The 16595-nt window shown below is 38.5% G+C and overlaps 1 protein-coding gene across 2 annotated transcripts; it reads left to right on the top strand.

The window, feature by feature from the left end:
• The first annotated feature begins 2185 nt into the window (after positions 1-2185).
• LOC121898502 (von Willebrand factor A domain-containing protein 5A-like) lies at positions 2186-16137 on the top strand. Of its 2 annotated transcripts, none has more exons than XM_042413647.1 (18): positions 2186-2482; positions 2786-2988; positions 3077-3299; positions 5615-5781; positions 5884-5998; positions 6140-6315; positions 6406-6494; positions 7904-8048; positions 10187-10266; positions 10378-10492; positions 10585-10743; positions 10951-11054; positions 11531-11748; positions 13091-13141; positions 13597-13665; positions 14927-15096; positions 15583-15706; positions 15820-16137. In XM_042413647.1, the coding sequence occupies exons 1-18, from the start codon at positions 2356-2358 to the stop codon at positions 15897-15899; spliced, it is 2415 nt and encodes an 804-aa protein (XP_042269581.1). In that variant the 5' UTR covers positions 2186-2355; the 3' UTR covers positions 15900-16137. The 2 variants fall into 2 exon arrangements, with proteins under 2 accessions (XP_042269581.1, XP_042269580.1); XM_042413646.1 differs by having other exon boundaries at positions 13597-13683.
• The last annotated feature ends 458 nt before the right edge of the window (positions 16138-16595 follow it).

Here is a 16595-nt window from a genome sequence, read left to right as displayed (position 1 = left end):
ATCCAAAGTTTAGAACAAGTCAGGAAAACATAATTAAAGCACAAAACCCTGTATCAGCTTTAAAAAAGTTTCCTTGTGAAAGATCTGTCTTCAACATCTCTGCTGTGATCAGAGTCAACTTCTCCAGGTGCTTTTTCAATACAATCAACTATAATAATCCTGTTTTATATTTCAGAGGAATACTATACAAACACCACAGAAACCCTGTGTATTATTATGGGACTCACTTTAACTTTGCATCCATTTGTTGTAAAGTGTGTTTATTTCTCACCCACTAGATGGTGATGATGTGAATCTTTTGGAGACCTCAACTCAACTGTGTTACTGTTGCCATGATTTCTTTGTATTTAATAAAAATGTTGCCAAATTTGGCAGTAATTTATTGATGTCATATAACGATGATGTTACATATAACTAATCCGCACAGACATTGAAGCTGTGCTATGCTCCATGCTGTATGTTTGTGCCTAAACATACTGTCAATGAAATGACCTGCAGCTGTTAAACCGAGCTGCACTCTGTAAACTACCAACTATGTGTGGCATAATACTAGGTAGTCAGACCTGCTCCTCCACACTCAGAGCACTGCTTTGTTTTGATCACCTGCACTGCAATTGTAAAACACTTCAACTGGAAATATTCTTTCACTTTCCTAAAACTGCAACTGAAGTGAAAGAAGGGTTTAGGCAACTTAAGGCAAATACAGTAAAGCTTCCAGTACACAGAGGGAGGCCAGATGTACTTTCTGTCTCTAACATTTGATCATCAGGCGATTCTGATTTTTTTTGTTGTATTTGAAAGTTGTTTATAGGTTTCATTAAAGGACAGGTTCACAATTTTTCAAGTCTGTCTTAAAACAACAGTCCATATGAACAGTAAAAAGGGTTTCCCTCACTGTAATCATTCCTCCTGTTCATACTGGCTATTAAAAGATCCCTTTCAAATGCACTTTCAGTGTAAGTGATGGGGGCAAAAAACCATGTTTTTTCAAAAATGTATTTTAAAGTTTATCTGAAGTTTATATGAAGCTTCTTCATGTTTCCTCAGATGGTCTTTCCCTGTTGAGCTGGATGTACAAAAAGAGGGACTTTGACACTGAAAAGACTTTAATGTTGAACAATATCTGCTTGATTTGACTCATTTGGACAGCTGAAACTTCACATTAGCTTCAGATAAACTTTTAAATACGTTTTTGCACATAAGGAGGCTTATGGATCTTTTTGGCCCCCATAGTACCAGTCAAAAGTTTGGCCACACATTTTCATTCATGAGAATGGGAAATTGTGTCCAAACTTTTGACTGGTTCTGTATATTCTAAATGCATTAGGAAGGGATCTTTTAATGGTCAGTATGAACAGGAGGAATGATTATGACAAGAAAAAAATGTGTCACTATTAATTTGGGGACCTGACTAGTGTTTCAAGACAGACTTAAAATATTGCCTCCTGTCAGCTACACCTTGTGTGTGGTGTATCACATCTATCAGAACTTGATGGACCAGGGGTCCCTTCAGTATTTTGTTTCTACATTTTTTTGTGTATTAGAAGTTGTGTCTTAGATAGAACAAACTTAAGGGTGCCTTAAAAACACTTGCATTTATAAAACGTGCACAATATATGTCAAATAGTAATATGTAAAATGATATTGCTGCAGAAAGTCTTGGCATAAGCAGCCTGAGCCTCCACTCAGCCGGTGCTATAAATCGAGCGCACCTCGCAGGCGTGACTCACTGCACTGTGTACATTTACACTTCCTGCCTTGTAAACATAAGCTGTGTTTACGTACTTAAAAGAGGAAAATACAGTGAAATAGTCTCGGACACGTTTATCCTCAAAGGTAGGCATTTCTTCTGTGTTTTTATTCAATATGACGCTCTATTGGCAGAAGCAGCGATATTTTATACACCGGAAAACCTCAATAATACAACTGCTACAGTAGTGCTGCGTCACATTTGTCTCAAATTTTAGTGAAATATTGTAATAGCATAAAAAACACGGCTAAGAAGAAGGTTAGTGATGCGCAGATAAATTCAGCTGGTTTCTGTTTCCGTTTCGGTCTGTTACGTCATAGTGAGATACATTTCTACATACGCACCTTAAAAACGAATAAAGTTGGAAAAAAATGAAGCCACAGATTGAAAAGTGGTGAAATTATTATTTTTTATTTATTTATTCATACAGTATGTGATTACAGTAAATAGATGACGTCGCAGTTACGTCATGGCTTTATGTTTTTATCTGAATGGATTAGCAAAATAATTTAACATATAATAATATATCATCAATAGCATATTGTGAAAATATTTATAATAAGAAAGAGGAAATCCATATTTGTTGTTATTTTAATTGTTGGTCAATGTCTATGAAGTATAGTAATGTCATTATTGATCACAGCAGCATTAAGTCTTTATATGTCCTTGTTAATTGTTGCACAGGTGCAAAGATGAACCACTGTGGTCTGCTAACTGCCAAGAAGGAACCAGGTACAGAGCTGTTAGAAAACACCAACACAGAAATATATGATTTCCAAGAAAACCTTTTTTTGTACTCATGTAAGCTTCAAATGTTGGCTGTAAAGGCTTTCAGATACATAATGGTTTCCTGCACAAACTGAAGCATTTTAACTATCAGCTTGGTTAACAAGAAAGTACAACTGTAGTGTGGCTAAAAATGTAACAATTCAGTACAGAAAACGACCTTAATTACAATCAGAAATCATATCTTCACCCACAGAAAAGACAACAGTGGTCACACAGTGTTTGTGTTGTTTCTCTCTGTCTCATCAGTTCCTCTGAAGAGCATTGAAGTGGAGCTGGAGGTGAGGGACCATGTGGCTACAGTGGTCTCCACTCTGCTCTACGAGAACAAGGAGGACAAACCACTGGAGGCTGTTTTTGTCTTCCCTCTGCCTGGAGATGCTGCTGTCTGTCATTTCAGTGCTAAGATTGGACAAACACAGATTGTAGCTGAGGTGAAGGAGAAACAGGAGGTGAGCTGGACAGTAAAGACGTACTCACTATAATGAATCTGAAAAGACAGTAAACACACCAACCATTACTCACATGTGTCATCTGCAGGCTCATGAGGAGTATGATGATGCATTGAGCTCCGGTCAGCAGGCCTTCCTATTGGAAGAGAGTGATCAGAGCCCAGATATATTCTCTCTGAGTGTGGGCAGTCTGCCTCCAGGAGAGAGCGCCTCCATCAGGCTGGAGTACGTCACTGAGCTGGCTGTGCAGGCTGATGACGGGCTGAGGTTTTGTCTGCCTGCTGTGCTCAACCCTCGCTACCAACCTAAGGGTAGGAAAACACTTTCTGCTTAGTGCACACCACACCTGACACAAAGAGTCTTACTTCGACAGTGATGCACTTGGTGCCAAGTGCACCCACATACAATAGGGGAAGCCACAAACCCACTGTGCAATACACCGATGGAACACATCATCTCAAAACTCGGCAAAAAGCGGCTTAAAACTACGTCTTATAACCTCTACCAATTGTGCTGATTTCAGCCTCAAAACTCATAACACCTACAGGAGACTGTAGAGTTTTCTTGTAAACAAATAAATGTTAACATCCAGTGTTTCTTACTAAAACGCACTGTGTGTATCCTTAACAAATATGTTTGTTAATTTACTTCGTCATTAAACATTTGCAAAGGCAATATGTTGAATATTTTAAATCACAGATCCATGATTTAAAATATTCTGCATAATCGTTTACTGTGTTCTTCACTGCCTTTGCAAGTGCATTGAAATGCTTATTTGCTGTTAGCGCCACCCACAGTCAATCTAGAAAATAGCATGAAACAATCAACAAGAATATGTATTGTTTCGCTGCGACCTCCCACATGTTTCCTTCTATGTGTGCATGATACAAATAAAATGTTGTAAAAACATTGCTTCATAGCACCACAAGTGGTCAAAAACCCCACAGCCTTTGACACAAACATTTTTTGCAATTATTTTTCAAATTTTAAAGGGTTAGAGTTAAACAAAGAAAGATATTCCTTGATGTTTCCTTTAGACTGAGCCAGCTTAGCTGTTTCCCTCTATTTCAAGTGTTTATGCTAAGATAACCTAACCAGCTGCATATTTACCGTACAGACATGATGTTCTCATCTAACTCTCGGTATAAGACAGTGAATAATTTCAAAAAATATCAAACTATTCCTTTAAAGTCACCACACAAACACTTGCATCTCCTGTATTTACATCCTGTGGAAACAGAAAATGTGACAACATGGTTTAATAAACAGCAAGACTAAGTATTGGAGCCACTCACTCACCTTCACCAGTTAGGAAACAGTTAGCGCTGCATAATCAGAAGTCCCATTTGAAGCTGAAATTTCAAGAACACCACCACAAGCATTCTGACCTGTGTTGATATCTATCACAGAGTGAGGACAGCAAAATGAATTATAATGCTTCTAAGCACACGACAAAGACAAGTAACTTTTCTTTAGAATAAAAAGAATAAAGACACAGATTTCTGGCACAAACACCTCTTCTGAATGAGTATATAGTGAGGAAGAAAGAGTACCTGTGATATATGTGGTTGATGTGACAGATATCTGTCAGTGGGAAAATTGAGTTATTTGGACCTAGAGGCAGCAGCAAACTCAGTTTGAAGAAGTATCGACGCTGAAAGAAACTGGGTCACCTTACCGCAGGTTAAAAACATACTAACCTCACCTGCAGCTGGCTTCCAGTAAGCACAGCGGTTTACCAGAGTGGTTTTCAATCAGTTTTACTTTTCCAACCAAACACATAGGTGGTGTTACATGCATTGGACAATGTCTATGTTTACATTTACATTGAAACATTTAAATGAGACAAGTGAATGAGATGAGTTACGTGAAGGTCAAAGGCCAAAGTTTCAATAAAGGAAGTTCAAATTAACCTGGCAGATTTAGAAAAAATAACTAATCATATGTGACATCACACTTGTTAAACAGCATTAAACTGTGTTCAGACTGACAGCATGATTGTTCTCACTGGCGGCCAAGTGTGGGAGGTGTTTCGTTTTTCTGTGTTACTACCATGACAAGGTAGTGTTGTGTCATTGGAGTGGATGCAAGAGACTGAAATGAGCTTTTCCCTTGCTAGGTGGCTAACACTATTCCCTATAGAGAGAGTAAGGAGCTCAGACATCTGGAAAGACCTCAGTTTGAATTCACTGTTTGAGTTAGTTCAGGCATGCGATTAGGATACCTCACTTGCGCACTTGCAATTGGGAGGAAACCCTTGTGTAGACAGAGTATGCTGGACCATATAACCCATCTAGAAACGCCTCAGGACCCTTCAAGAGGAACTGAAGATCACATGGTGCTTCGGCTTCTTTGCTTAACTTTCCACCATGTCACTGTGTTTTGAGAACTGTAGGTCACAATGGCTGCTGATAAGCAGCAGAAAATTGATGAGCATTCCTTCAGAGTATCTAGTAGTTTTTTTAGTAGTATATTTTTACTTAAAGCAGAATATTTAGGTTGAGGATTTGTTTCCCCTATTTTCCTGATCATCCAGAACCTCATCTGGACTGAAGGTTTTCAGCTAAATAAGTGGTTTTAGTGTCTTTGATCACAACATTTTAAACCTGTTTCATGTTGTTCACAGGTAGTGAAGGTGGCAGCGTCCAGGTGACATCTGTTCCAGCCTCTCTGGTGCCCTACAGTCTGTCTTTCTCTGCCCGGGTGTTTTCTCCTCGTCCAATCTCTAAAGTGGAGTCCAACTGCTCCCTGGACCCTCTCCAGTACCTCAACACAGAGCAAACTCAGGCCACGGTATGTAGAGTGCTAACGTGTCTGCTGTGTGTGATTGCTCCTCATTACTGAGAACAAGACATCTCTCTATTTATGTTTATGAGTGTGTTTTGTGAACTGCAGGTCAAGTTGGCTGCAGGACACAAGTTCGACAGGGATGTTGAACTGTTGATTTATTACAAAGACGCCCACCAGCCCACTGCTGTGGTGGAGGCAGGACAGGCCTCTGCCAAGCCTGGTGAGTGACAATTAGAGAAGTTGTTACTCTGTAAATAAAAAGTTAATTATCCTCATCCTCAAACTGATGAGTTACATGTGTTGTAATAAATGATAAAAAGCAGATTTCTGGTCATTTTTGTGTCTCTTTCCTGTGTTTCAGGCACTCTGATGGGTGATCCAGTGGTGATGCTGAGCCTGTACCCTGAGTTCCCCCAGGCTGTGATGTCTTCAGTCGTGTCATGTGGAGAGTTTGTGTTCTTGATCGATCGATCTGGAAGTATGGATTGTTGTATGGATAACAGCAACCAGCAAGAGACTCGCATTGGCAGTGCCAGGGTATTCATTATGTGTCAACTCTGTCATAAAATCATTCATAGTGTTCCTCTCACACAGTGGCCTTCACTCTCTTTTCTCTCTTTCTCCAAGGATACTCTACTGCTCCTGCTGAAAAGTTTACCAATGGGCTGCTACTTCAACATCTACAGTTTCGGGTCCAGTTATCAACACATCTTCCCGTAAATCACTGCCTCATTTGACTCAGTCCACAAAAATGTGTTTCTGCCTTAGATATCACTGTTTGCACATGTGCGTTTGTATAGCCTCTTTATCATGTAGGTCCTGGTAATTACTTGGATAACCTTTTAGGCACCGCTAGTGATTTTCACACACTATTACGACATGCAGCTACATTCAGGAACATTTCCGTCTTTCACCTTTTCACACATGCCAGGCAATGCTGGAATAGATGGGGCAAGGGACAGTCCAGCAGATGGTAGTAATGCTTATGGATGCCAACCACCATAATACCCAACATGGGGCAAGGCCAGACATACGTGTATGCAGCAAAAGATGTCTCCCATTATTTTCAGGAACATGGCGGGTGAGGAGCTGTTTTTTTCTGGTGACAATGTTCTTGTAATGTATTTAATATTCAACAAGTTTGTGTGACAAATTACCTGCGAAGGCATTGGCAAAGCAACTGTAAATAAGTCGTGGATTCAAATACGTCATTGGCAGAGTCTTGTGATTGGTTTGTTTGTTCCACGTGAAAGCATCTTTCGTTAGACAGACGTAACCCTTTAAGTCCTTGTACCTGCAATGTTACTGCTTTTATTCACAACACAGCCATACCAGCATTTTCCCTGAAATGTTACTAGGTCTTGAGGTGGGAAATTGGTAGTACAGATTTTCCAGAATGTCAATCCCTGCTCCCATTCACACATGACCCCATGCAAGAAAAGTTCCTGAACATTTCAGGGATAGACTGCATGTGTGAAAGTCAGTCAGTGCTGTCAGCTGTCTTTGATTTTGGGTGATTCAGCAAAACCCAAATTATGTTTAATTTCAATTTTTTTTCCCAACAGAGCCCTAAGTCGCTAGCCAGACTCTTCTCTTCTGTAGTTCCCCAGTGGTGGAACGAGTTACCAAACTCCATTTGATCTACAGATTCCCTCTCTAATCTTTAAGAAAAAGCCAAAGACCCAGCTCTTTCACAAATACCTCCACACTTGATGGACTGAAAAAAAAATTATTTCCACTTATTATCCACTTCTGTGCACTTTATTCCTCTATGCACTGCCTATTGGCACCTACATCCTATCGGACCTGAACTTAGCTTCATGGTCCTTCTCACCTTGTTCTCTCCTGAATAGATCCTTGCTTGTGTTGTATTAACTCTTATGTGTACGTCGCTTTGGATAAAAGTGTCCTCCAAATGAAATTGTAACATTGTAACGTTTCAAAATCAATTATTCCTACAAATATGGTCATGGCATTAACATTACAGTTAATACATGAGGAAGTTTAGGGAAAGATTGCAGTTATGCTATAAAAAAGACGTGATATGATTTTCAAATTGAGTCGTCGAAGTTGGTAGCGCTACACAACCATCTTACCTCCCCCATTTGTGTGTTTCTGATGGCAGTAAGAGTGTGGAGTACAGTGAGAAGACTATAGAAGAGGCTCTGAAGAAAGTTGAGGAGATGGACGCTGATCTGGGAGGAACAGAGATCCTGGAGCCCCTCAAACATATTTACAGCCAGCCCTGCATTCCCAGTCAACCAAGACAAGTAACACACACACACACACACACACACACACACACACACACACACATACATTATGCAAAAACTTAATGGTCATTTTTGTTACACAACTATGACCCTCTGATAGTTTGGTGGTTTTTTTTCTGATCTTCATCAGCAATTTGCTTTTCTTGTCTCCTTGGTATTTATGTTTCTAGCCCAGCAACAACGTAATGTATCAATTAAAACAATAAGGATTTAATGAATTAAATGGTCTTAATCCAGGCAGAAACTTCACCAGTGAGACTAAATAGAGGTTGAACTGAAGAAGCATTTTACAGCCTTCCATTGGTTGATTCTGCTGCCAATCAAACGTGCCTGCACTCCTCTTTTTTTTTCCTGTGTGCCCTCGTTCATCTCTCTTGTTCAGAGCCCTGAAGCCCCACCCCTCTGTGATGTGACAGTGATTATATCAAACAGCCCCCGCTGCACTCAGACACAGAGCAAAGTTTATTAATGTTAAACATGTTACATGTCCAAATTGCACCCAAAGAGCATCTGTCTCCACAGTAAATCAACTGTTGAATGTTTGATGGTTGTTTATTTGTTCTTTAGAACATAACTGCTGTGAAACAATCAGAAAATAATTATATAATGTATTTCTGTCATTCAAAGGATTTCTCTCTCTCAGAGAAAGCTTTCCACCGCTGTCTCTCCTATCTCGCCGTCTCTCTCTCTTTTTCTCTTTTGTTTTTTAAGTTGAGTTGGGAAACCCATGACAAAGCCTAACATTTAAAGTTATTTAATGAAGAGAGATGTTTTCCTCCCCTCTCTCTCATGGCAGGGTTGCACAGCTCTGCTCATGACATGTAGTAGCAGAGCCCCAAAGCCCTGCCCCACTGCTGCAGAGCAGAGCGACTTGCTGTTTGCTTGTTTATTCCAAGTTTATTAATATTAAACGTGTCACATATCCAATTTGGACCAAATTTCGACAGTGCACTCCCTTGTATCCCCAGCAATACACCTGCCAAGTGTGAAGCAGATTGGATGAACGGTTCTCAAGATATACAAAGGACAAACATACATACAGACAGACAGAGATTCCTTGCTTTATATAGAGAGATAAAGAGATAATGCTAAAAAAAATGTAAACAGACAATTAATTTAACATGCTCCTACTAGTACCCATTCATCCATCCATTTTCCATTGCTTCTCTGGGTCTCAGTGGCCTGGATCATGTGCTTGGAAACAAGTCTTGCACTGTAACCCAAATGTTTTCCTGTTTACTGTGCTTGTGCCATCAAAATAAAGCCCTTACAATGTCCCAATCACCTCTTTCATCAATCAAGTCTTTAATTAGTAATATCTGCCACTCAGTCTGATTCGTGTTTTAAATTTAATTTTTGTTTACTTATTCCCACATAATACAGCATACAGTGCATATTTAACCATCAGTAAGTCTAAACTGGTAAGTCTACATTGAAGTGAGTAAGTTGGGACATGTGACAGCTGAATAGCTCTGCATTAAGAGATTAAACTTACATCACAGCTCTTCCCTGTGTGTAGTCTGGTGTAGTTTGTACAGTTTCCTGATGATGTCTGTGGACAGAGAAATGTTAGTGTGGATCTGTTGTGGCAGGAAGGTTTGGACAGGATTTGGAAAGCTACAAATGTGATACATCTGGAAAATGTTGCTGAATCAGATGCGACAGTTTGTTTTCAGCTGTGTTCATTTCACTCACTGACGCTTGCTGACATTTTTTATTAAAACTGCTGCTTGTTTCTGTTATTTACTCACTGAAAATTCACTGGTTCCAGTGTTTTAATGGAGCACATGAAGTGTTTGACTGCTGGTGTAGCCAGAGCAAGCAAGCAAAGAATAGGAAATAAATGAGGGATAACATATCCTATACAATCTATAAACAATTGCTTGATTGATCTACTCAATAGTTCCTAATTTTCTGTCCTTTCCAAGTACAATGTTGAACAAACCAGTTTATTAGAGGCTCATACATGACACACCTTATCTGTTCTATATACATCACTGTTATATCTAATTGTGTTACTGAAACAGCAACCTGACACTGCTCTCAATATTTTGTGGATGACTCATAGCACATGTTACATGTTTCATAGTGCGATGATATTTAACTAACAGTGATATGTAAACTCTCCGTCCCAGCTGTTTGTCTTTACTGACGGCGAGGTGGAGAACACCAAAGAAGTTATAAATCTGGTGAGGGACAACTCAGGCTCCCACAGGTGAAAGCACAATAACACAAAATACAAAAATACAACAATCACCCACACAATTCCCAGAATATGTCCAATGTCTGAATTCTGTGTGTTAAAAACAAAACTACTTCATTGCAGGTGTTTCTCTTTTGGGATCGGGGAAGGAGCCAGCTCTGCTCTTATCAATGGGTTGGCCAAGGAAGGAGGAGGTCACGCTCAGTTCATCACAGGAACTGACAGGATGCAACCAAAAGTAAGACATGACCATTTATTATTTAAAAAATTGTATCTAGACAAAAGACATAATTAAAAATAAATAATGAATAAACATTTTTTATTCATCAGGTGATGCAGTCGCTGCGATTTGCTCTGCAGCCAGCAGTGGTGGACATCTCAGTCACATGGGATTTACCAAAGGCAGTGTCTGTCACTATCCTCTCTCCACCCATCACAACAATTTTCCAGGGTCAAAGGTCGCTGATTTATGTCCAGCTCACTGGACAGGTAGGAGCAGCACCATGTCATAGTGAAATACCTCTCTGGTCTGATTTTTCAGCTTTGAAAAATGTAAATAACAGTGTTATAGTGCCAAAAAAGTGTTTGCATGAACTATATAGCATCTTCTGTGTCCACATTTAAGTGATTGAAGTTTTCATCAGGTATGTAATTAAGATAAGAAGATTGGTTTCTATCACTGTAATGCTCTTTCAGAGTCCAGAGACAGCAGAGGGCTGTGTGACGGTGAAGTACAGCCTGACAGGTCATCCATCCCAGAACCAGCTCCGCTTCAGTCTCAAACCTGCAAAGGACACTGGGTAAAACAGGGTTTGGTCATACAGCATAGGCTTTTATGTGAAATATGGTATTTACTGCAGTACAACGTAACTAAAATAAAGTGACATAGTACAGTAAAATAACATAAATATTTACACTTATAAATACAGTAAGAACTCAAAATACCAATGAAGATTCAGTTGTAGCCTTCTATTGAGATAAATTTATAAGTACATTTACATTTATATTTAACTGTGAGAGACACACACACATACACAGACTCGGTGTGTGTGTGTGTGTGTGTGTGTTACCTCTGCCAACATGTCGTTGGGTATTAAGAAAAAAAAATCTGAGAGGTCACTGGGAAACAGTTGTGGATTTTTGTAGCATTAATGATGTTTTTTTTACTTTGCATCTAATTTCTATTATTGAAAAGTTGTTAAATATCCTGACTGGACATAGATCACTGTTTTGCATTCATACAAATAAAAAGTTAACTCCTCTGTCTTGTCTGCAGACTAACAGTCCACAGGTTGGGTGCTCGGACTCTGATTCGCTCCCTTGAGATGGATATTGAGAATGAAGTAGAGCAAGATGAAGGAGTGAAGCAGAAGGTGGTGGAGCTCAGTGTCCAATCAGGAGTGAGCAGCTCCTTCACCGCCTTCATTGCTGTCAATAAAGACGACAGTGAGGCGATTCAAGGGCCTCTGTTGCGAAGAAATGTTCCAGCACCCAGTGAGTGTTTGCAAGAACATTACTTATTCCCAGCTCAGTATGGCAAACCTTATGTGTGATGCACCTGGATAGTATGGCTAAAAACACACCTTGATATTTTTGAGCACTGGTTTATTTGATCAGATGAAATCTACATTTTCTATGGTAAAACTATGCGTGAAGAATCATAATGTTTTTGTTAAGAATATCAACAAGACTAAGAGTCTACCAGCCATGCAAGCTGAGGCTGATGGATACGATTAGTTTTACAGGTATTTGGTCATAAATAAACATATAATACAAATTGAAAATTAGACCTGATGATAGCACTAGATATTTAATGTCCATGTATTGTGGGAATGAGGGAACAATTCTACAAATATTTGAGAGGAAAACAACAAAAACTTCACAGAGGCACTGCATGGTCTGATCAATGACTTGTGCATTGATTTCAAGTCTTAACCATTTCTAATCCAATGGCATTTATTAAATGCTGCATTGTCTAAATAATTGTTCTGATTAGGAAAATCAATGTGTAAAGATATTCTAGATAAATCACACACACATACAGTATGTCTATGTTTACAGTATAATGTCTATTATTACATATATTGCCACACTGCTGGGATTGAGCCATGGTTTTAAAAATGCATTTGCATGTGTGGCTGGGGACCTTTCTTGCATTTCTCTCTCTCTCATTTCCTGTCTCTACTTGTGCTGTCTAATAAAAGCATAAAATGCTCCAAAAAGAAATTTAAAAAAGCATAAGCATGACATTGGCCTGGTTGGGTCTTGTGCTCATTCAATATGATGTAATACACTTATTTGCATTCTTGCCAAAAGCTCGATTAAAAGATCAATACGACTCTTCATTCAACAGAGTAGCACATAACCCCTGTAAAACCATAATTTGCTGTTTTTACTCTTGAATTTTTGTATAGATGAAAAAAATGAAATACAGTGTGTTAATTAGTGAATTTTTGAAGATCAGTAGGCAAATTTTGTTACTTGCAGACACAGCCAGGCTAGCGGTTTCCGGTCTAAAGCTAAACTAACTGGCTGCTTACTGTAGCATTCTGAAAAAACAGATATAAGAATAAAACTGATCTTCTCATATAACTAGCTTCTAGAAAGCAAATAAGCACATTTCCCAAAATGTCAAATTATTCCTTTGAGTACAAGTACTTCTATGAGACAAGGCAATTAAGTCAAGTCTCAGCAAGCAGTGGTGCTCACAAATGGATCTGCATTGAATTTGTGAAAAACTGTAAGTTTTATATGAAGGAATTTATTGGTTTATTGTTTGATATTTATGCCCTAGCTAATGACCTTCATTTAATATCCTACTCTCTTTTTATCTTAGGGATGATGTTTGCCTCCTACTGTATGATGTCATGTACTTCTTCAGACATTTGTGAGTAAAAAGTTGAAAGCGCTTTGAACACACACCAGCGTATTTCTACATCCACTGAACACAAAATACAACGAGGGCACTTGTTGCTTTATGTTCGACCATTCGACTAGTCTGTGCATATATCTATGCTAAAAAACTAATGACATTCCCAAGGTGCAGTGCTTTATACATACAATAGTAATAGTTGAGGTCTATTCCAGAAATAGTTATTAATTAAGTAACTCATATTTGGGGTGCTGTTGAGTACAATTGTGAGTTGTGTTGCAGGGTGCACAGGTGACACAAACCAGGGTCAGATACAGAACAGCTCAGGGCAACAAAATCCAGCATTAGTTCAGTGCACTGCACCATTTATTGCACAATAACATTAAAGACACTGATCATTTCAATTAGTTTTAAATATTTTTTTAAATATTTTTGCTATTGTAACAGTGCATTTCTTTTTGAGAAAACAGATTTTGATGATGGTGGTTGTGAAGCAGAGGGATATTGTCTGGATGAGTGCTGTGACGAAGGTGACGAAGGTGATGAAAGTGACAAAAGTGAGAAAGGTTTCTGGTTTTTTTTTTCAGTGGTGCACAAACTTTATAGACTAGACAAAATGTTCAGATGTTTTAGTGTAAACAGAACCCTCCAGAATTTATCAGCAGGCTCTGTAAAAATAAGCTTCAGTAAAGATTTAAAAACATCCCATTTCGATTAGATTTGACTACTTTCCTGCGGACATTGATCTCTAAAACTGCTTTTGCTCATCATCATCAAGGGTCTATTATCTCTGGAGGGCACAGACATTTATTTTGTCTGTGCTACTGTTTAAATACATGAACAATAATATCTCAAAATCTCTACAAAACTGTCACATATAGCTGTCAGTCCACAGATCTGTGTCAAACAGGATGAATAACTCAACTCCACTTTTCTCAACTTGACAACATGTGAGAAAGACATTATGCTTTTATACACAGTAGTTACTGCAACTAAGCTGCATTACTTAAACTTATATTCTACCCAAAATATTTTATCTTGAGAATTATCCTTTGCATAAATGCTTAAATGATTCACATATAAGAGTTAGGCGTGTGCTGGTGGTCACACACAAAACTGTTTTCTCCAAAACACATTGTTGCTAAGTCCACAATGATGCATGTAATCTGGTCCAAGTAATGCATGTAAGAATTGTCTTTTATATCAAAGGCTATATTTGTTACAGCCATCTGAATTAAAAAACTTAAATTAAGAAAAAACCCCTTGATGTGAATATTAAGTGCTTTAAATTTAACCATCTACATTCTGAATCACCTTTTTCACCTTGTGATAAAATCTAGACTGGAGCTGGATCCCTGTGTTGCTGCTTATAGCGATAATCTTAAGTGTATTTGTACAACTCAGTTATGTATTTTACCAGTCAAGCCAGCATGATATTTTATTCAATGCACAAATTAGAAAAGTAGAAACCAAACACAAATATGTCTTAACTTTGATGACCCTCTACTTTTCCTCTTGTGCCATCAGCAGGTCAAAGTTTGCCAGTTAAACATCTCAACATCTACTAGATGGATTGTCACAAAATGTATTCATTATTCCCAAAAAATGAATCCTTCTAACTTTGGTGATCCCATAACTCCTCTAGCACTACTATAAGGTTGACATTTTTATTTTTTATCAAAATATTGTAGCAATTATTGGATGGATTCCCAAGAACAGACGTTCATGGTCCCCAGAGGATGAATTGTAATGACTGATTTTGTTTTCAGCTCTGAGTTTTCAGTTTCTTGTTGTCCTCAGACTACATTGATGATGAGGTTGAAGTCGCCATGCCCAAGCAGCCTCGCAGAGACCCTTTGCTGCAGTTGGTGTCCCTCCAGAAGGCGTCTGGTTGCTGGTTGCTTGAACCAGCTCTGGCTGCTGCACTGGGAAAGACCAGCGAGGAGGTGGAAAACCCCAAACCTTCAGCGGTGGGTCATTGTCAAAAATAAGAGAAGAAAATAATGAGGGAACTTATTCTAAAACAGATTTAATGAATCACTTTATAAAAAATGTTACATACACCATGAAATAAAACTTAAAAAGACAGACCAAAACAAAAATCAGGGCTATACAGTATGTATAATAATAAAAAGACATGCTGAGATATATTGTTCCATAAAAACAATCAATAGAAATTAGTCCAGAAGAAATACAACCAGATTGAGAGATTGTGTATGGTGCCCTCTTGTGGTGTTTTTAAACCACCTGTTAATGAAAGGTGTTGACCATATCTGAGAGTAAATCACATGTACTGTACATATTTGAGTGTGCTCTTATTTTATTTAGTATATAATATTGTTACTGCTGTTTTAAGAACTGTGCAGTCACATTTTCCTTTGAAATGCTTTGCTGTCTTTGTTTTCCTTGATTTTGTTTCTTTCTGTTGTCTTTTATTCTTTCATTTGCTGATAAAGGTGAACAAGGAAGTGTGGGCCACCATTCTGGCTCTGATCTGGCTTCATGGTTTCAAGTCAGATGTTCAGGATGAATGGGAGCTTCTGGCTATGAAGGCTGCGTCATGGCTCTGTGCTCAGAAAGGTAATCATCATAATAATAAGTGCTGATCTGATGTTTTTAACTGTGTGTACTGGTTATAATCAGCTGCTACATTCAGTTTAATTATGGCTTGTTCTGTGTTTGTTTTTTTTCAGCACCATGTGTGACAGAGTGTGTGGAAGCTGGAAATGCACTGCTGGGTTGCAAGGTGCAGAAAGATTCACTGGGGATTTGAGGTTTTTGTTAAACTGGCTTTTCCTTCCAGACTGGTACATAGGAGCAGATTTACTCCATCCTGCATTTACTTCATCAACATTGAATGTTACTACTTTGCACTTTCTACCTGTATGATATCTTGTGCCTTAGTATATTTGCACTGTGCTTCATCCATCCAGGATCAGCCATGTAACAAGACATTAGTGTTTTTCTGTCTCAGTGCTTTAATGTTGCTTTGTATTATTACTAAAACAAACCAGACCTTTCAGCATAAAGTTGTGGCCTCACTGTTGCCTAAGAAGTTAAAAAGTTCAAGTTATTTTTATTACATACAAATCATCCAAAGATACCACTTTGTGCTTTCTTTTTGCATTTATACATATGTTTGATCCACAGTGCCAACAAGAACAAGTAGTAGTGATTTGTTATCTTTAGCCTTTAGGGTCACTAATGTTTCGTAAAGCTGTTATTTTTTTATTACTTACAAGGTCATGAATTATCAATTCACACTCAATTCAGTGAGCTTGTTTTGGAGTCTTACTGCCACCCAGTGTTGAAAAATCACTTAATGCAACTTGAAGTTATTGTGAGTGACACTCACACCAAACACTGTGGTCTTAAAGGGTGAATGTGAAAAGACAAAGGTGACTGCTGAACATATGAAGAAAAAGCAGCTGTGAGGCATGGGGGAGCACCTAAATCCCCAACACTCAAA

Source organism: Thunnus maccoyii, chromosome 6 (assembly GCF_910596095.1).
Source record: "Thunnus maccoyii chromosome 6, fThuMac1.1, whole genome shotgun sequence".
NCBI lineage: Eukaryota > Metazoa > Chordata > Actinopteri > Scombriformes > Scombridae > Thunnus > Thunnus maccoyii.
Note: the sequence above shows the minus strand (reverse complement) of the source record. Positions and strands in the feature narration are given on the sequence as shown.